Raw genomic sequence first — 21,768 nt, 5'->3', positions numbered from 1 at the left:
TTGTCCAGGACCTGTGAGCATGATACTCGCTCCACAAAAGAAATTGCATTGACATCGCCCTATTTCCAGTTCATGACAGCAAGCCAACTACCCCCCAGTAGTGCAGGACCGTCCCCCAGGACAATCCAGAGTGGTAACCTGTTCTCCGAATCTTTGTGGGTCACGACTACTATGGCGCTGCCTAGCACCGGAATGATCTCCTTTGTATATGTCTGTAGCTGTGCATCAATTGGCAATAATTTTGGCCTCCTGGCCTTGGACACCCACAACCTTTCGAACTGTTTGATACTCATCAGGGACTGGCTGGCCCCCGTGTCTAGCTCCATGAATACTGGGATGCCATTGAGGAGCACTTTCATCGTTATCGGTGGCGCCCTGGTATATGAACTGTATATATGCTGCACATGAACTCGCTGAATTTATATATGCTGCACATGAACTCGCTGAATTTCAGCTTCCAGTGATTTCCCCCAGTATTCATTTGGCCTTGCAGGGCTTACATCGGGCCCGTCCTCCTTGTACATTAACCCGGCTGCAGGCTTCCTGCACCTACGCGCCAAGTGACCACTGACGTTGCAGTTTGTGCAGGTATATTGCTGATACCTGCAAGCTCTGGCTGGGTGTTTGCCTCCACACCTCCAGCATGAGCTGGAGGCCCCATTGTTGGAAACAAAAGGTCCATTACCAGTCGAACGCCTCTGACTCTCTCTGTAACTGTCCTTAAGTGCACCATTGACAGGTGTTGATGGCCCCATTACTGGCCGCATTGTCCATTGCGATGGCATGAATTGAATCGCTGTTCAGCTAGCCATTGTCTCTGTTGAATTCCCCCTTTGGGTTCGACTACATGCTGGGGCATGTCCGATTGCCGTTGTCTGCCCAGAGAACTGTGTGCCGCGTTAACAATGTTGACTCCCTGGTCGTTTGCCGCATTTGAGCCAAGATTTTTGTCATACATCATTCTGGTCTCTTTCTTTCCTGAGATAAATGTCTAGGCTATCAGAGCCGCTGTTTCCAAGGTCAAGTCTTTGGTCTCAATCAGTTTCCTGAAAATCCCAGCGTGCCCGATGCCCTCAATAAAAAAGTCTCGCAGCATCTCCGCTCTGAATGCATCTGGGAACTTACATAGACTCGCCAGTCGCCGGAGGTCTGCTATGAAGTCAGGAACGCTTTGCCCTTCTCGCCACCGGTGCGTGTAAAACCGGTGTCTCGCCATGTGCCTGCTGCTCGCCTGTTTAAGGTGTTCCCCGATCAGCTTACTGAGCTCTTTGAACATCTTGTCTGCCGGCTTCTCTGGCGCTAGAAGGTCCTTCAGGGAGTATGCTCTGGGTCCACAAACCATCAGGAGATGAGCCCTGCGTTTGTCGGCCGAATCCTGTCTCAACCATTCCTTAGTGACAAAACTTTGCTGTAGTCTCTCAATAAAGTCCTCCCAATCATCAGCAACACAATACCTCTCTTCTGTGCTGCTAGTAGCCATGCTCGCGTGGTTTAAATCCCAGTTTCTCGTCGCCAATGATATGTCCTTACTATACAGTATAAATGCACACGAGGCCCATAATTGAGAGAAGGTCACTCTGTGACCAGTTACCTTTATTACCAAGATCTCAAGTGATGAAGGTGGGTGGAGCTTTCCCTTTTATACTTGAAAGTCCAGATTAGGAGTGTCTCCCACAAGTTCACCCCCTTGTGGTCAATGTTTTCAAGGTGTACAACTTAGGTCAGCTAATACATGGGTTACAATGATAGTTGAATACATGACAGGGTGCACAGCCACAAACAAGTTTAAATAAAATTAGGTTTGCAATTCTCATTAGTTTTGGTTGTTTAGCTCAACAATTCCAAATTGGTGTTCAAAATTATGAGAGGCTTTGATCAAGTAAATCAGGAAAAACTATTTCCACTGGTCAGTAAGTCAGCAATTAGAGGGCATAAATCACCAAGAGAACAAAAGGAGAGGTTAGGAGAAATAGTTTTATGCAGAGAGTTGTTATGACACAGAATGACTCGTCAAAAACAATGGTGGAGGCAGATACATAAAAGCTGTTAAAAAGGGAAGCAGATAAATACTAAATAAAAAAAGTTAAAAGGGTATCAGCAAAGGTATGAGAATGGAACAAAATGGTAGCTCTTTCAGAAAGCTGGCACACCAATGATGGTCCGAATGAAACTCCTTCTTACTGAAAAATTCTAAGATTGTGTGAGTACTATGTACGCTGACTTTTATTACAGTTCATTTTAAATACACTTAATTATAATAAATTGTTTTATTTGCATGATTAACTACATTTGAGATTTTTAAATTGGTAATCATTCTATTTCTCTTAAGCTGCCGCTGTTTATAATTCTATGAAAAATCAACTTTGATGGAGTTGCCTAATTAGACTGAATTGAAATTATAAGGCTGCAAGTTTATGAACAACAATAATCTTGTGTAAAAATGTGGGAATTACTAATAAAACCTTAACATTATCTGGTAATAAATGACTTACAATTTATTTAGAACAACGCTGTTTCGGGGACGTCAGTCTATAATAAAAGAGGGGGAAAATGGACCAACATGCACCTTTTCTCAATGCAAAATGTAATACATGAAACTGATGTGACAAAATCCTTTTAACCATATTTGTCTAAGCACAAAGTTGAAAGAATGGTAAACACCATTATGTAGTAATGATAACTGCTAGACTGAAGGTCTGATTAATGAGTAACTCATCTGTTTGCATTTGCTACGGTATAAATTGACATTAAACACCAAGGACGATACCTGACCAGGGAGAAAGCTAAAATACCAACAGGCTGCTTCATTTTAGGTCGATCTCTGAAATTATGATCAGAATTTAAGTAAAACTCTGAGTAAATTGATTTGTTCTAGAATTTAAATTAGCAATATTCAAACTTCTTTAGACTCAGGTAGCTCATGGGATGTAATAAAGATTCATTAATGAGGTTCTACAGAATGTAAGTGTAATTCAGATGAAGGCTGGTCAGAATTTGAACAATCTCAAAACACAGCAATACAAGTATGTTCTTTGCTTTGCAGGTTCAAGATGGAGAAACTGATCCCTGTTGCTTTGATACTGGTCACTGTGCTCCACAGTGGAAAAGCCCAATATTTTGGAGAACTTGCTGTACTTTACGTAAACAATCTGACTATACCAATGTCACCAAACAGATTTTCAGATGCAAATATGGATTTTGCCTTGCGTTTCTATAAACAGGTTGCCTCTCAACCAAACTCGACTTCTCAAAATATTTTGGTCTCTCCAATAAGCATCTCTGCCACTCTCGCCATACTGTCTCTGGGTGCAAAACATAACACTCTCAATCAGCTTCAGCAAGTTATGGGGTACAACAATATGACAGAGAATGATGTTGCAGGAATGCATGTGACGTTCAAATACCTCCTGGAGCGGCTAACCAGTGAAAGTAATGAACTGCATTTGATGATGGGGAACTCTCTAAACGTCCAGCAGGGATTACATTTGAAAAAGAAATTCCTTGAGTATACAAGGCAATTTTACAAGGTAGAGACAACCAGTGTTAATTTCACAGAGCCAGAGAAAGCAAAAGAACAAATCAACACTTATGTGAGAAATCAAACGGATGGCAAAATTCAAGACTTTATTAAAGAGCTTGATCATGATACAGTGATGATTCTTCTCAATTATGTCTTGTTCAAAGGTAAGAAATCTTTTTAAAGTTATACACACATATCTTAAAGCATTTGAAAGAAGGGAAGATATTGGGCTCAAGTTTCGGCCTGAGCTGCTCCTATTTTTTTGGAGCAACTAGTTGAGAATGGAGCAACTTAGAAATTGTAATTCTCGGCATTTAGTTTGCTCCAGTTCTAGTGAGTTAGAATAGTTTCATTTTAGAACAGATTTTTTTCAAAAGGGGGCGTGTCCAGCCACTTACGCCTGTTTTGCAAGTTTAGGCAACAAAAACTTACTCCAAACTAACTTAGAATGGAGTAAGTGTAGATTTTTGTACGTTCAGAAAAACCTTGCCTACACTTGAGAAATTGGGCGCAGGGAACGAGAGATGGGGGAGTTGGAGCGGGGGGCGGGTGGGGGGCAGGGAACTTTAGCATTAAACACTTCACTTTTACAAATAAAAAGCCATCATCAATAATAAATGATAAATAAATCAGTAAATCAACCAATAAATCAATCACTATAATGTTTTAAAAATGATTACACCATCCCACACCATAACTATTTTTTGATGTAGTAAATTTGCTAATTAACTGTTGACATGCCTAATCACAACCGACTATCTCAGCCAGTTCCTCCGAACGTACATCTTGGATTACAAGCTTACTGCTTCATGCATTGCTAAATCAGACGTGCTTCAGAACGGCCCCTCCTTTACCATATTGATTGCTTTTACAGAATCCAAGGTAAAGTAACACAAATCTACACGCAACACTTCGGTGGAGATAAAAGCTGCATAAAGTACTTTAAAACATCCAGTAACACAGGATCTTTACACTCTCAAGTGATTTTTGTATAGTTTATCAAATTATTTGAAGCTGTCTGCACAACAATACATTTTTAGCTTTGTCATTGTAAACCCCCCCAAATGGCTGAGCCACTGTGAGAAAGCTTCTTCAGAAATTAATGCAAAAACACACAACTCCATGGGGTGGGGGAGAACAGACACGTGTTTAGGAACAAGCCCATTTTAAATAATCTTAACCCCAGGAACCCAGCTTTTCCCCATACCCTTCAATCAGTTTCTCTCCAGAAACTTACCTTAAACTCATTGCTCTCTCTCTCTCTCTCTCAAGCAACTTCTTCCACAACGTCATTACTCTTTGTGTAAATAAATGCTCACTGACTTCCTTCTTGTTCCATGATACAATAATAAGGTATGGATTCAGGATGGTGTCGGCTTGATAATTCAAATGAGCCTTTCTCAATCCATACTTTATGTTCTTTATAGTACTTCCAGCTGAAGAAACCTCCTGGGGCTCAGCAAGTTGCAAAGGTTAGAGATGTAAACTACTGCACCGCAAGAGTGGTGGGATGTGGGTTTGATTCTGTGACTGGCTCAGGCAGTGAGTTCCCGACGAAAGCCAAGACCCACAGGAGTGGTCAACCTTTTCTTTGCAGAGAGGAAAAAAGGAATGTCTGAGAGATCCCCCAACCCTGGAGCACCCTTTCCAGTCTCTAGTTGTCATTGTGTCTTTAGTAGGTTAATGGGAAGAGAATTGCAGCCTGGTCTGATGGGATGAAAGTTTTTTTTCTTTTCTGAAAGAAACAGGGACACAATTAAATTTGTGGAAAATCAGAATTACAGAACTTCCAGGATTGCATTCAATTACCCTTCAGAGAAAGCTCTGTTAATCGTTGGACATGGAGGCCAGTTTGGACTGCAGTGAGACTGCGATGATGTTGGAATGCGTCTGCAAGTGTCGGCCATTCTGACTGCCCTTGGCCCTGACGAAATCTTGCAGTTATGTAATCTGCTTGTTCAGGCTGTTTATATCCTGTTTGATGATGTACGTCAACTGATCGATTTCAATCGCTTTGTCGTCGAACAGCGATTTCCTCTTCGCCAATATGGTCAGCTTTTCCAGTTTGGAGATTGCGTTACTCAAATTTTTGCCAATTCGCTTTGCCATGACCGTGAACTCACTCCGCTGCCGCACGGCGTTCAGGAGAGGCTTGCTGACCTGCAGTCCGTTCTGTCTATTCTGCATCGACTTGTAGGCAGCAAAGAACTCCTTCAGATAAGGCAGGCACTGTTCCCGCAGGTCGCGGCGGGGAGCCCATTCGGTCAGGGCTAGGGACGGCATGCTTCGGGCCCCTCCCACACAGCCTGCACAGATTCGGACTGCGAGGAGCTACTGCACATGCGTGTACACTCTAGCGTGCATGTGCAGAGGTCCCGGCACTGTTTTCAGTGCCGGGACCTGGCTCCGCCCCCCCCACCCCTTGTGCTACGCTGCGCTGAGCCCGAAGACGTCCTGAGAAACTCAGAGAATTACAAGGTAAGTTTTCGGCACTGTTTTTTTTCTAGAAAGTCGGCGCACCTGTTTTTACAGGGGGCGGAAACTTGGGCCCATAGCTTCTGCACCTTGAGTAGGACAATTTCTTAATGATTTCTTCAAGTTAAGTTCTTTGGAGGTAGACAATTGGTTTTATAATGCGGTATTTTGGACGATTGGTTATACAGAGGAAACTTAAGCTACATTAAGGTGTATTGATGAGATATTAATCTAGAAAACAATTAATTTATTTAGATATCTTAAAAACAATGATGCTATATGTTTTGTTTTTAGTTGACTTGTTTGAGGGATGAAAGTCTGGCTCCATATTGGCAAATCTCTCATTATTGTGTAAGTCGAAGAAGTCTTTCTCCTAGCTGTCTCTGTCATCTTCATGTTGCATCTGTCTCTTTATATTGTGTTCTGCTTCTTTCTCATTAGCTCCTTTCCTACTTCTTTCTGTTCCATCTTCTGCTTTTCTCTATCTCACTTGTGTTCAATTTCACTCTCTGATCTTGTTATTCTGCTTCTGTCTGCCTGTCTCTCTGTCACCGCTTGAGCTGTTCTTTCTCTCCCCATCTCGCTTCTCCTAAGAACATAAGAACATAAGAAAAAGGAGTAGGAGTAGGCCATATGGCCCCTTGAGCCTGCTCCACCATTCAAAAAGATAATTGCTGTGATCATCGACCTCAACTCCACTTTCACATCCGATCTCCACATCCCTTGTATCTCAGCCTTGAATATATACAAAGACTCAACATCGACTGACCTCTGGGGCAGAGAATTCCAAAGATTCACAACCCTCTGAGTGAAGAAATTCTTCTTCATCTCAGTCTTAATTGGTCTACCCCTTATCCTGAGATGATGCCCCCGAGTTGTAGACACTCCAGCCAGCGGAAACAACCTCTCAGCATCTACACTGTCAATTCCCTTCAGAATTTTGTACATTTCAATGAAATCACCTCTCATTCTTCTAAATTCCAGAGAGCACAGGGCCATTCTACACAATCTCTCATCATAGGCCAGCCCTCTCAACCCATAAATCAATCCAGTGAACCTTCATTGTAATGCCTCCAAGGTAAGTATATCCTTCCTTAGATAAGGAGACCAAAACTGTGCACAGTACCCCAGGTGTGGTCTTACCAAAGCCCTGTACAATTGTAGCAAAACTTCCTTACTCTTATACTCCCTTGCAATGAAGGACAACATGCCATTTGCCTTCCTTATTGTTTGCTGTATCTGCAAACTAGCTTTCTGCGTTGCTTGCATGAGGACACCCAAATCTCTCTGAACACCAACATTTAAAAGTTACTCATCATTTAAAACATATTCTGTTTTTCTATTCTTCCTACCAAAGTGAATAACCTCACATTTCCCCATATTATACTCCATCTGCCATCTCACTGCCCACTCACTTAATCTCTCCCTCTTTTTTGAATAGCGGTGTTACATTTGCTATCTTCCAATCCATTGTGACCTTTCTAGAATCTAGTAAATTTTGGAAGATCAAAACCAATGCATCACTATCTCTGCAGCCATCTCTTTAAGAATTCTAGGGTTGTAGGCCATCAGGTCCAGGGGACTTGTTGGCTTTCCGTCCCATTAGTTTATCTAATACTTTTTTGTTATTTATATTGGCCTGAAAATTGAGTCCTCTCTGGGTGCATACGATGTGCACACGCACCCGAATAGGCCTCGCAAATGCCAGTTCTTGGTGCGGAATTTTCATGCGCCGAGAACCGGCTTTTGTATCCACGGGAGAATGACATTCGCCCAACTCTTGCCCAGCGAATGTCCTTCAAACTCTTACGCCTGGTAAAAGCCTACTTTTACCAGCGTAACAGTTTTAAAACATAGGAAAATTTAATGTTACTACTTATTTTATATTAAAAACCCTGTCTATTAAGGTAAGTTTATTTTTAAGACTAATAAAACATTTTTTTTAATTTCAAAAAAATAAATATTTCTCTAAAACATTTAATTTAATGCAATTTCTATTAATTTAAAAAAAGTGAAGTGTTTTTTTTAATTCATGTTTGTATTTTATTTAATTTTAGGGGTATTCTTGTTCACAGTAATGGGAGCTCGGAGCTCCCATTACTATGAATGAGAATAATACATTGTGATTGGTGGTCCAGGCATACGTGATCCCAGGATACACATACGATCTTGGAAGACATGATCCCGTACGCTGGACTGCAAATTTAGGCCTCGGAGCGTTCTTCCGGGACTACCAGGTATTTTCGTTAAAGTTTTTTTAACCAGAGGCATTTGTCCGCAGGAAGTCTCCTAACCCAATTTTGCCCCATCAATTATGTTAAGTTCCTCACCCTCATTAGACTCCACCATTTTTGGTCTGGTTTTTGTGCCTTCTACTGTGAAGACAGATATAAAATATTTGTTTAACATTTCTGCCTTTTCCTTATTCCCCATAATAATTTCTCCTGTCTCAGCCTCTGAGGGATCAAAGCTTACTTCTGCTACTCTCTTCCCTTTTACATCCTCTTACAATCTGTTTTTATACTTCTTGATAGTTTTCTATCATATTCTACTTTTTCCCTTTTTAGCAATTTTCTGATCATCCTTTGCTGGTTTCTGAAACTCTCCCAATCCTCAGGGTTACTGCTATTCTTCACAACATTATAAGCTTCTTCTATCAATCTAATTTCTTTAGTTAGCCGCGGATCGATTGATCTCTTCTACTGCTCTGTCTCTGCTCTTATCTTTCACTGCTTCTTTCTCTTTTCTCAAACTATGCTCTTCTACTCCTCTCTGTTTCTTTCTTTTGCTTTTATTTCATTTAGGTCACAGTTTCAGTGGAGAACGGGTGTAGCCAGACATCCAAGTCGATGGGTTGTCTGCTGGAGGAAGGTTCAAACAAAGAGTTAACTTGCATTTATGCCCTGCCTTTCACGTTCTCAGGATGATTCAAAGCACTTCAGAGCCAATGAATTACTTTAGAATTATAGTTACTGTTATTTTATAGGCGAAAGCAGCAGCCATTTTGCTCACAGCAAGGCGCCATGAACAGCAATGAGATAAATGACCAACTAATCTGTTTTTGGACAGATTGGTTGAGGGATAAAAGTTGACCACTGGTGGGGGAGGGACCGGTCCAGGATCACAGACTGGCGGAATATGGAGGATGCAAGGTAATCTATGTGGGAAGGGGAACAACGAGGCTAGGGCCAAAGCCGATAATTATAATGATAAGTATGTTTGTTACAGCTTATACCAAGGCATGATGGAAATATTGGGCTGGATTTTCTAGAGGTTTGTGACCTGGTTTTCGCCGCGTTTTGACCCTCCATGGTGAAAACCAAGTCGCCAAACCCAGGCACGATCCTCGGCTCCTTGTTTGCAATGGCAATGGCGATGGGAAATTCCGCCGGAAAGACTTGTGCCAGACGTGTAATGACGTGGGTTGCATTACCGTCCGAGTTTCGGCACTCTCCCAATCCGTACACCGCGCCCAGAACAGCGACAGATAAAACCTGTCAGTGCAGCCCTGCCAGCAGCGGTAAGTTAGAAAACCTGCAAAAAAGACAAAGTTAAAGTTTTTATTTTTAAATGTTTTTGTAGCAATTTATTAGGTAAGGGTCTTGGTAAGGTTTTTTGAATGTTTTTGGAATTTTTTTCCCCCCTGCCAAGGCCTCTCTCACAGCGTTCCCGACCCTGCACTAAATTTGGTGAGGATCTCGTTTTGCACCACAAGTAATTGTGCAATGCCTCCCTTTGCGCCTGGCGCAGACCCCAAGTGCCAAAAGTTCAACTTAAAATTGATAACGCAGCGAAAATGGTAATTTTCACGCATCACTTACATTTTCGCCCAAAAACCCCAAAATCCAAAAATCCAGCCCATTGTGTGACAGCCAAGTCATGATAAAGGAAATAAGGGTAACACAAAGAGAAATTCTAAAATCTCTTCAAACATTACAGATAAATTTGGCAATTGACAATACAAAAGAAATTTAAGATACATTAAGTTGCATGGATGAGATTTTTGGAAGGGTTAAATTAATTTAATTAGATGTTTAAAAGATTGATCTTCAGTAATTATTTTTCATCAGAGTATTCCTCTCAGGAAATTTGCTAATATACAAACACTGAGGTGAGATAGAGACATATTAATTTTATCAATTGAAATAAAGTTAATTATTTGCTCAACACTGACATGAAATTCACAAATTATTTACTGTTTCATTACAGATAAATATTTTCTTGATATAATTAAAATTATATTATAAGAAGTAGTCCTTCAGATGATATTGTGGTATTGGATTATTATTGCTTTGAGTCACCCAGACCTTGTGAGTTCCCTAAAATGGGAAGTCATGAAGCACATATTTAACATAAAGTGGAGTTTACCATTGACACCTCTTTAAAATTGACAAAGTGGAGTTATGATGACTGTCTCACCTGTCCATTGAGTGTGAAGATCCACAGTGAAATGAATTTGGCCATTCTTAGTAGGTGCATGTCTACAGCACAAATCTGCCTATCATTCAGCAATATTTGCTAGTCAGTGGTAGTTTGGCTTCAAAAGGCCGAGAATAGTTGTTATGGGATCTGAAAAAATGTTAGCACTCTTGTTCATTTCAAAGGTTTGGCGTAAAGGTGCAAGGTTGTCAATGCTGAGGAACGGAATATTTTGCTATTTTGGTTTTTACACCCAGTGGCATCATGAAGCAATCTGAGGTCAGATAGAGCACAACATTTCTCATTCTACCTCAAAAGAGAACCCCGTCCTGATCAATATCAGCAACTATCCAGGATATTTTATAAATCAACTTTCAACTATGTTACTTAACCCTCGCCCCTCATACCACTGGCTGAGTAACCCCCACTGCTAGTTTCCGAGTTTTATCAATAATTATTATATAAATACAAAACCCAGAAAAAATCAAAGATGTGAACCAGAATTGTAGAACACAGCAACATTCAGCTGGCATTCCATTATCGGATGAATTCCATTCCATTGAGGAAGGAAACGGGATGACAATGTTTGTTCTTTCACACCAGCTCTTCACTGACATCAGCTGAGTGGAAATTAATGCCTCCACTTGATACCAAATGTTGGGTCTGTACAGAGCTTGGCATCACACTGAAACTCGCCAGTTCTCCTACAGAAGGAGGTTTTTTGTTCAAATCCATGCTTTGGGGAAATGGGGGTGAACAAAACGATTGGCTTTAAATTGGCTGTAAGGTTGTACATTCATCATGCCTTTGTACAGGCTTGTATCTCCTGTCAACTTCGGGGCCTGCTTTACATACTGCTGTGAGTTAATGGACACCCTGCAGGGAGATGTAAAATAATGGATGTGACTTATACAACAGTGTGACCTATACACACGAATTTACAGTAATTCTTTGAGATTGTTCACATTTTGAGAATATTAACTCTGAATCAATTAGTAGCAATACAGGTAGAGAGTCAATACTCTCGTCTATTCTGCTCAGTTACAGATTTTATGACTCATATGTTATGATAGACTTTCAGAAGGAAAGGAAAAGCAAAGGTTAGCGAGAATATGTTCAAGAAAATATGAGAGGTATCTTTTTAAATTGTAAAAATATTGGCCCAGAAATCACGGCCTCCCCGGATCTATATGAAGTTTCTACAGACTCGGGAACATAAGAACATAATAAATAGGAGCAGGAGTCGGCCATCTAGCCTCTAGAGCCTGCTCCGCCATTCAATAAGATCATGGCTGATCTGATCATGGACTCAGCTCCACTTCCCCGCCGCTCCCTGTAACCCCTTATCCCCTTATTGTTTAAGAAACTGTCTATTCCTGTCTTAAATTTATTCAATGTCCCAGCTTCCGCAGCTCTCTGAGGCAGCGAATTCCACAGATTTAAACCCTCTGAGAGAAGAAATTTCTCCTCATCTCTGTTTTAAATGGGCGGTCCCTTATTCCAAGATTATGCCCTCTAGTTCTAGTCTCCCCCATCAGTGGAAACATCCTCTCTGCATGTTGAGGCTGGAGAAGCTAGTTAAAACTGCTGCGGTGGTCTTTCTCCCTTCTTGATCTGATGCATAGCATAGCATACCAAAGCATTGCCTAGCATAAGCGTGTCCTTTGTTAAAGCAGGGCCCAGTTATACCTTTGGCTCTGTTCTAATCTTGGTGCCAAATCAGCCCGGATTCTTTGTTTAATTTTGGCGGGCTTGATATTTCTTTGTCACATTTTGGCGAGCCCATTAAATGTTAATCTGTCTCGGATGTGTTGATCTTTTAAATCTGTTTTCTTGATGGAAATATTAGCTTTAGTGTTTGCAGTGTCTGTCTGTGCTTGGGTTTTTCATGCGGGCTGGATGTGCCATTGTTATTATGTATGTGCTGGAATGGTTTTCCAGATCAGGATGATGGTTAGCTATCTCTGGGTTAATTGTTGCTATGCTAATGTCTCCTGGGGAGAAGAGTTTTCGAGTATCCACAAGTCTCCAGACAATTTGCTTTAGCTTCAATAACCCAGACAGCTTCAATACTCAAACTGGCTTCTTTGAAGGATAGTTCCTTTAGTTCTTAGCCCTGCCCACACAGACCAAACCTGCCTTGTAAAATCCCAAATTCGATTAAAGTTCGTCGTTTCTTCCATGTGCACTTTAGGATCTCAAACTTTCTGGTAGATAGTTCCAAATTAAATTTCCTTTCCAATAAGTTCAAACATGGGGGCGGGGGGGTTCTCCCACAAATTTTGCAACCCTTCAAGCCTGAGTGCAGGGCATCCACTGACCCACTTTCTCAGGGCATGGCTAGAGCTCCATGCAACAAGATCTGAGTGGAAAAGATTATCTTTAAACTCGGGGACTTATCACCATCATAGATAAATAACAAATAAGAGATCAGTTTAGTTTTAGTAATTGGCCATGAATTCTTTTTGAAATTTCTATGGAGTTAATTTCCTTCCTTTGTGATTGTTACAAGCAAAATCCATGTCGATAGAAAGTGGGGAATTATTCTACACTTGCACAGACTGAGGGTTAAATCCCTTGGCAGATTATAATTAGTACACTGGTTAATGTGATAATCATTTCCTGTTGACATTCTGTTGACCACTCCACTAAAACAGTTGCAACAGCAAAGTTAATATGAATGTTTTAATGAGTGTACTAAACATAGTGTACAGAGGAGATTGAACTCCTTTTTTTATTTAGTGAAGGTAAGAAATTATGTTGTATGTGTTATGTATGGAGAAAGAGTCAGACTGAACACCGTGAGCTCAAAGTAAAGTGTGACCTTAGTCTTTTATTTGCAGGTCTCCAGAGTGCCTCTTCAACCTGTGAGGTCTCCTTAAATACCTGTGTTCCCAAGGGATTATGGGATCCCTTGGGACTCCAGTAGATGAGCCCTCTGGTGGCTGTACAGAGTAAATACAAGTTTACATATATAACAGTATGTTCATATGATTTAGCTCATTGTAGGGTCTCATTAACTCTATTTGATTCTTGTAGGTACATGCGTGCAACCTTTTGATCCTCAGGACACTTCAGAAGCTGACTTTCATGTAGATGACACAACAACAGTAAAAGTTCAAATGATGAAGAGGACGGGGATGTATAAGAATGGCTATGATCAGCAACTTTCTAGTTCTGTGATTATAGTTCCATATAAAGGATTTTCTTCCCTGATACTGATTCTACCAGACCCGGGAAAATTGGCGGAAACGGAACGTATTCTGAACTATTACATTTTCCAAAACTTATTTTATTTACAGAATAGGTATGTTCATCACATAGGTTATATCAAGTTAGATATAATTGACTTTTTCAGCTGCACAGAGATGGAGTGCTCAATACAGCTTACAGAAGGGGGGAAAAAAATCATTGGTTTACAGATAATGCTACTTTAGTCATCAACGTCCTTTAGATTGCACGGCCTGAGTGTTCCCAGGCAACTCAGCCACTAACCTAAACATCCATTCCCTCCCTCGCTGATGAACCGTGGCATCATTGTGTACTATCTACAGCATGTACTGCAGCAACTCGCCAAGGCTTATTTAGTGACACCTCACAAAGCCATGACCTCCATCACCTAGAAGGACAATGGCAGTAAAAAATGTTTTATTCATTCCGGGATGTCGTTAGCAAGGCCAGTGTTTATTGCCCATCCTTAATTGCCCTTGAGAAGATGGTGGCGAGCCACCTTCTTGAACCATTGCAATCCTTGTGGTGAAGTAGACTGGGTCTTTACTCATTGGAGTTCAGAAGGATGAGGGGTGATCTTATAGAAACATTTAAAATAATGAAAGGGATAGACAAGATAGAGGCAGAGAGGTTGTTTCCACTGGTCAGGGAGACTAGAACTAGGGGGCACAGCCTCAAAATACGGGGGAGCCAATTTAAAACCGAGTTGAGAAGGAATTTCTTCTCCCAGAGGGTTGTGAATCTGTGGAATTCTCTGCCCAAGGAAGTAGTTGAGGCTAGCTCATTGAATGTATTCAAGTCACAGATAGATAGATTTTTAACCAATAAGGGAATTAAGGGTTACGGGGAGCGGGCGGGTAAGTGGAGCTGAGTCCACGGCCAGATCAGCCATGATCTTGTTGAATGGCGGAGCAGGCTTGAGGGGCTAGATGGCCTACTCCTGTTCCTAATTCTTTTGTTCTTATGTTCTTATAAGGTACTCCCACAGTGCTGTTAGGGAGGGAGTTCCAGGATTTTGACCCAGCGACAAGTAAGGATGGTGTGTAACTTGGAAGGGAACTTGCAGATGCTGGTGTTCCTAAGTGCCTGTTTCCCTTGTCCTTTTAGGTGGTAGAGGTCATGGTGCTGCCGAAGAAGCCTTGGCAAGTTGCTGCAGTGCATCTTGTAGATGGTACACACTGCAGCCATGGTGTACTGGTGATGGAGCGATTGAATGTTGGAGGTGGTGTATGGGGTTTCAATCAAATGGGCTGCTTTGGCCTGGATGGTGTCAAGCTTCTTGAGTGTTGATGGAACTGCACTCATCCAGGCAAGTGGACAGTATTGCATCACACTCCTAACTTGTGCATTGTAGATGGTGGAAAGGATTTCTGGAGTTAGGAGGTGAGACAATCACCACAGAATACCTAGCCTCTGACCTGTTCTTGTTGCCACAGTATTTATGCGGCTGGTCCAATTATGTTTCTGGTCAATGGTGACCCCCCAGGATGTTGATGGTGAGGTATTCGGTGATGGTAATGCCAAGGAATGTCAAGGGAAGGTGGTCAGACTTTCGCTTGTTGAAGACAGACACAAAGTATTTGTTTAATTTCTCCGTCATTTCCTTATTCTCCATTATAATTTCTCCTGTCTTAGCCTGTAAGGAACCCAGATTTATTTTCGCAAAACTCTTCCTTTTTCGTACCTATAGAAGCTTTTACAGTCTGTTTTTATGTCTCTCGCTTGTTTACTCATCCTATTTTCCCTTTCTTTATCAATTTCTTGGTCCTCCTTTGCTGAATTCTAAAATCCTCCCAATCCTCAAGCTTACTGCTCTTTACTGCAACATTAGAAGCCTCTTCCTTTGATCTAATACTATCTTTAACTTCACTTGTTAGCTACAGTTGGATCACTTTTCCTGTGGGGTTTTTGTGCCTTAAAGGAATGTATGTTTGTTGTAAATGATATATTAATTCTTTGAATGCTAGCCATTGCTTGTCGACCATCATACCTTTTAATGTCATTTCCCAATCTACCTTAGCCAACTCGCCCCTCATACCTACATAGTTTGGTTTGTTTAGGATTAAGACCCAAGTTTTTGATTTAACTAAATCACTTTCAAACTTAGTATAAGATTCTTTATACTATAATATTATGATCACTCTTCCCTAAGGACCCACTTACTAAAAGGTTATTAATTAGCCTTTTCTCACAATATTAGATCTAAAATAGCCTGTCCCTCATTGGTTCCTCAACATACTGATCGAGAAAACTATCTTGTACATTCCATGAATTCATCCTCCACAATATTTCTGTATATTTCATTTGCAAAGTCTATCTGTAGATTAACGTCCCCCATCATTACTGTATTACCCTTGTTACATGCATCTCTGAGCCCTACATTACCACTACTGTTTGTGAGCCTATAAACAGTGCCCACCAATGTTTTCTGCCCCTTGCTGTTTCTTATCTCTACACAAACTGATTCTACTTCTTGATTTACGACCTAAGATCCTTTCTCTTTACTGTCTTTGTCCCATCCTTTATTATCAGGGCTACACCTCCTCCATTTCCATTTTGCCTATCTCTTCGAAAAGTTAAGTATCCTGAAATATTTTGTTCTCAACCTTGGTCACTTTGCAACCACATCTCTGTACTGGCTGTTAGATCAAACCTATTAATTTCTATCTGCACTATTCATTCATCGATTTTGTTGCGAATGCTTCACGCATTCGTATTTAGGGCCTTTAGCTTTGACTTTTTTCTATTTTTCCCTGATATCACATTAGTCACTGATGCCTTAATACCTTTGTTACTCTCTCTGACCCACTCTGCTTATTTTTACCCAAAACTCTGCTCTGCTCTGGAGGCTTGACATTTCTCTTGCTGCTTTTAAATTAACTCTTTTCTGAATCCTCCCACCCCCCACCTTGTTCATTAGTTTAAAGCCCTGTCTACTGCCCTTGTTATTCGATTCGACACTGGTTCCAGCCAGGTTTAAGGGAGTGCATCCCAAAGAAACAGCTCCCTCTTTCCCCAGTACTGGTGCCAGTGCCCCACAATTAAATTTATATTTAATTAACATAGTTTACAATTTAGTTTCCTGACTAATTACTTGATCTAGATTAAGTTATGGGTAATGAAATTAAGTATTTACAAGTAGTGTAGGCAAAAAGGAGCAACTCCTTTCCCCGCTTCTCTGAATTCCCACTCTTTCCAAATTCCAAAATAAAACACTCTTAGAAATTCGCCGACTTTGCGACCGTTTTTTGGGCGATATTTCACCATATTTGGCGAAAATCCGATCGGCGGGAAATTCAGTGATGTTTTGCGGCGGCCCTTTCCATGTACCGTTGGATAGAGGAGCGCCGCCATGCAAGACTCGAAATAGCGTTTTCGCCAAAAATTTGTCTCTCTCCGCACCCATATTCTGCGCTCAGAATACGGACAGTGATAAACCTGTCATAGCAGCCCTGCCAGCAGCGGTAAGTATGAAGACCTGCAAAAAGGTACGTTTTTATTTAAAATAAAGTTTTTAATTCTTTTTCAGCGATTCGATAAATAAGTGTCTTGTAAATGTTTTGTGAATTTCTTTTTCAATTTATTTTTTGGTGTTTCTCCGCCCTCTCGCAGCAGTACCAGCCTCAATTTAAAGTTGGCGAGGATCGCGGTTAGCACCACGAATCCTCATGCAACATCAATTTTTACCGCTTCGCAAATTAAAGATTGAATTTCCGGCCTGGTAACGATAACAAAGTGAAAACAGTAATTTTGGCGAAAAAATACCATTTTCGCTGAAAACTGAATTTTTAGCCCTTAGTTTAAGTGCACTCTGTTTACTGCCGCTCTGCGCAGACTGCCAATATTTACCATCTCTTGCCTCTTGTATCATACATCTTTGCATCACAAGTCTGCCTCTCATTCCTGTACTATTATCATAACAGTTCCCAGAGACTCTCCATGTTGCATCCCTTTTTCTTTTGTTCTCATTCTCCCAGTAGTTCTAAAGCCTCATGTTTGCGAGTTGAATATGCCTCTCCCAGAATAAGTCCCAATCATTCCTAGGTTTCTGTATTACATCAAAACAATCTGAGGATGAAGAACAAAGACCATTTACAGAAGTCCAGACTGCCTGACATCTATCGATCATAAAGATTCTAGGCACAAGACAAACTCTACTTTAACTTTTAAATTATACAAAAAAAATACATATACAAGGCCAGATTGACCAACATATCAATTTATACCATCACTTTATTTATTGGTTTAATTTATGTATTGGTAAAAATGACAAAACTAAGAAATGGAAAACTTAATAAGAAATGAGAAAATGACGAGAGAAGCAAAAACTTTCTGACACTATGTTTGTAACAGTTCTGCAGAGTTGCACCTCCCAAAGTTTTCGTTGAAGGCATCCTACAAGCTCAAGGGCCTACTGACGACGATGGGGATTATAGACGCGTTTACTAATAACGCAGACCTTACTGGAATATCTGAATCTGAACCACTTAAAGTATCCGAGGTAATACACTGGAAAACTAATAATATTGAATTTGTTTTTGCAAACTAACAAAAAAAAATCATGGAAACACTGGCCAAATTATTGGAATGATACAGATGTTAAAATTTGCACACAACAGTTGAAAAATTATCATTGGAAGACAAAAATATGTCTTTAAGTTTTTATGTGATCTTTCTCTCTTGCACGTCATCTTTCTGAAGTACCACCGCAAGAAATATTTTACTCTGCGTTGCCTAAAAGAAACTTAAAAGGCAATTGCCAGATGTTCTGGCTACTGTCAGCCATCAATTTTCTGGCTATAAGTAGGCTGAGTCCCTCTGTACACAGCAACATAACAATTTTCACATTGAAGGTCTGTATAAACTGCAGAGAGCAAAGTTCACCAGAACGCCGCGCCCCCCCCTACTGTGTTTGGGCTCATTCGAAAGGAAATTTAATTTGGGACTATCTACCGAAAAGTTTAGAACCCTAAAGTGCTTATGGAAGAAACTACGAACTTTAATAGAGTTAGGAACTTTTACAAGACAAATTCAAGCCTGTGGGCGGACCTAGGGAACAAAGGAAGCCTACTTGATTATTGGAACTGTCTGGGTGTGAGGACTGAGATAACCTGTCTAGAAGAATGAGTATTTGGAAATCTTCCTCCACAAGAGACATTACCACCCAGAGATAGCTCCCCATCAACATGGGTCTGGACAAACCATTTTCAGCATATACATCACAAAGAGGCCCAATCCAGCCTGTATGCGAAAGACTAAGCACAAAAGGACGTTGCAATTACCAAACTAATATTTCCATCAGGAAACAGTTTTTCGAAGATCAACCCACCCAAGACATATCAACTTTAACAAGCCCGACAAAATATTACAAAGGAGAACCAAGCCCACCAAATTATACAAAGCATTGTGGACAGATTGGGCGGCAAGATTAGAACACTGAAATCGTATAACTGCCCCTGTTTTCAACAGAGGTTAGGGAGGGAGAGAGGTGGTCGCTACTACCTCATCAAGACAAGGAGAGAAACCAACATGGCAGTTGTAAAACTAACTTCTCCAGCCTCGAAGTCTTGAAGTCCTGAAGGAAGGAAGAACATCACCATCTACCATTAACTATCAAAAGGACTGGTAAGCATAAATCTCTGCCGCCCTGGAGTCTAACCTAGCTCGAATTAGGTATTGGGAGGTGGGAGGTATAATTTTACTGCAACCCCCTTTGAATGTGTAGTGTATGGTACTTTATTAGAGTGATTATAAGTTTGACCTTGTACCTTTCCTTGTATTGTTCTTTGTTAGAGTGATTGTAAGTTTGGCCTTGTATTTTCTTACTAGAGTAGTAGGCCTGTATTACTTTAACTGTAATAAAACCGAAGTTCTTTGCATCAAACCAGTGTTCTCTGCACTTTTGTCACACCCCCCAAATAAATCCAGAGTACAGAACCCAAGGGAGGGGGAGCGATTCGAAACCGCTCAAGTTGGTCAGAAGGGAACCTGACCCCCTCATAGAGACCACAACACCCCGCCCCTTACAAAACCTACTATTACTAGGCAGTCCCTCATAACGAGGATGATGCTCTTCACACCAAAGAAAGATGGGCCCACAGGCGTTCCAATGAGTTACATCTTAAAGGGTGGAAGATGCCTGTGCATGGATTTTTTTAACGTGTGGTGACCGTTGCACATCAGCCACCACACGGGCTGGACAGAGCTAGGTCTTGGTCCAGTGGTGAGGATTGACGAAGATGACTAGAGACCAAGCTCTGTTGTGCCTCCCCTGAGCCCTGACCCCACTGCTGTTAAATGCTGCACCACTCCTGGTCCACGACCCCTCCGTTGTTAAATAATGCACCGCTCCTGGGCCACAATCTCTCTGATGTTATATATACCGTGCCGCTCTTGGGCCACAGCCTCGCCGCTGTTAAATGCTGCGCCGCCCCTTACTGGGCTCCAATGCCGCCCTCGCTGGGCTCGACCTCCGCCCCTCGCTGGGCTCAAACTCTGCCCCTCGCTGGGCTCTGTATAAACCATGTCCAAAATCAGGGTTGACTTGTGGACACAACATAACAAGTTGCAACTGTGACAAGCATACACATGATCACTTGTTTCCATGTAGTCGACAATACTCTGGAATTCATGATACAACATCAATGGGCATCCGATTTCCAAGCAACAGTTATTCACAATTATTGAGCTACTCTTCTTCTTAGGCAATCCCTCGGAGTTGAGGATGACTTGCTTCCACACTAAAAATTAGTTCTCAGGTGACTGATGAGTCCGATGTGGGACCTACAGTCTCTGTCACAGGTGGGGCAGGTGATGGTTGAAGGAACGGGTGGGTGGGTAGGGTGCCTGGGTTCCCCTGGGTGGGCGCTACTTCCGCTGGCAATGTTTGGCTTCAGCATGCTCTCAGTGAAGAGACTCAAGGTGTTCGGCGCCTTCAAGGATGCTTTTTCTCCACTTTGGGGGCAGTCTTGGGCCAGGGATTCCCAGGTGTTGGTGGGGATGTTGCACTTTTTCAAGGAGGCTTTGAGGGTGTCCTTGAAGTGTTTCCTCTGCCAACCTGGGGCTAGTTTGTCAGGTCGGAAAGTGGAGGATCAAACAAATATATGGGTATAAAATCTGAAGTCTGATGTAGTGATAAAGCAGGGAGATTCTATTTCCTAAAACTAAAATTGATAAACTTATATTAATCATTGTGTTCCATCCATCCTATCCCTTTTTTGGACAGGTGCCACACCTGCATACTGAAGTAGAGTGAGAGGAGACTGTTGTGTGGATAAACACCAGCATGGACCAATTGGGCCGAATGGCCAGTTTGCATGCTGTACTTAATGTAGTTCTATGTACGATTGGACGATCCAATGCATGGCAGGCCTGTAGAGCCCTAAGGAATGATAAAATTGTATTTTAAACCACTGGACTTTTTAATTGCTGGATTATAAGCACGGATTTAAAACTAAAGTGTTAGAAAAGCATATTAAACTATTAAAAGGAATGATATTTCTATTAATCAGATTTCATGGTTCCTTGTTCTTGTAGGTGAGCCATCAGATAGTGTTGGATGTTGATGAAAAAGGAACAGAAACGACAGCAATTACCGGAGTTGAAAAAATGCCAATGTCAATGCCTCCTCAGTATGTATTTAACAGACCCTTCTTACTATTAATGGGTGATCACTTCTCAAAGAGTATGCTGTTTGCAGGAAGAGTGATGAACCCCACTGTTTGACACAGGTGCAAACTCCACTCATTCACAAAAAATGCATCATCAATAAATCAAAAGCGATGAAGTTACTTCTAACAGCTGTTAATGTTTAAATAGTTTGAAGTTTAGCCTGAATAATTAGTTAATAAATTTTCTTTACAGCAGATTAATGTGCCAACCATCTTATGAAGTGATCTCAAATCAAATAAAGCTTTCTTCAATAATAACCAAGTGCATCAAATGTATTGTAGGCTAAATGTAGACTTTTTGGGCTGGACTTTCCCCTAATGATCGCTGGGCTATTGCCCAAATAGGCAGGCTATTGCCCATTTTACCTTAAAAGTGGAAAGTTGGGCCAGAACATTGCCCAAAGATCGCCAGCCCAACTTTCAGTACACAAGAATTTCACATCACCGAGGTGA

General features: G+C 41.3%; 1 protein-coding gene across 1 annotated transcript; it reads left to right on the top strand.

The window, feature by feature from the left end:
* The first annotated feature begins 3,050 nt into the window (after positions 1 to 3,050).
* Positions 3,051 to 21,370, top strand: LOC139262364 (alpha-1-antitrypsin-like). Its single transcript, XM_070877552.1, has 4 exons — positions 3,051 to 3,684; positions 13,454 to 13,721; positions 17,999 to 18,146; positions 21,182 to 21,370. Exons 1-4 carry the CDS (start codon positions 3,051 to 3,053, stop codon positions 21,368 to 21,370), a joined length of 1,239 nt encoding a protein of 412 aa, XP_070733653.1.
* Positions 21,371 to 21,768: the final 398 nt, after the last annotated feature.

The sequence above is a fragment of the Pristiophorus japonicus genome, chromosome 4 (assembly GCF_044704955.1).
Source record: "Pristiophorus japonicus isolate sPriJap1 chromosome 4, sPriJap1.hap1, whole genome shotgun sequence".
Classification (NCBI taxonomy): domain Eukaryota; kingdom Metazoa; phylum Chordata; class Chondrichthyes; family Pristiophoridae; genus Pristiophorus; species Pristiophorus japonicus.
This window is presented reverse-complemented; position numbering and strand designations above follow the sequence as displayed.

Bases quoted from the DNA above. Each gene is read 5' to 3' on its own strand.
- LOC139262364 (XM_070877552.1), top strand. From the start codon at position 3,051: ATGGAGAAACTGATCCCTGTTGCTTTGATACTGGTCACTGTGCTCCAC. The intron at 3,685-13,453 runs GTAAGAAATCTT...TGATTCTTGTAG, and splicing joins CAATTATGTCTTGTTCAAAG to GTACATGCGTGCAACCTTTT. The intron at 18,147-21,181 runs GTAATACACTGG...TTGTTCTTGTAG, and splicing joins AACCACTTAAAGTATCCGAG to GTGAGCCATCAGATAGTGTT.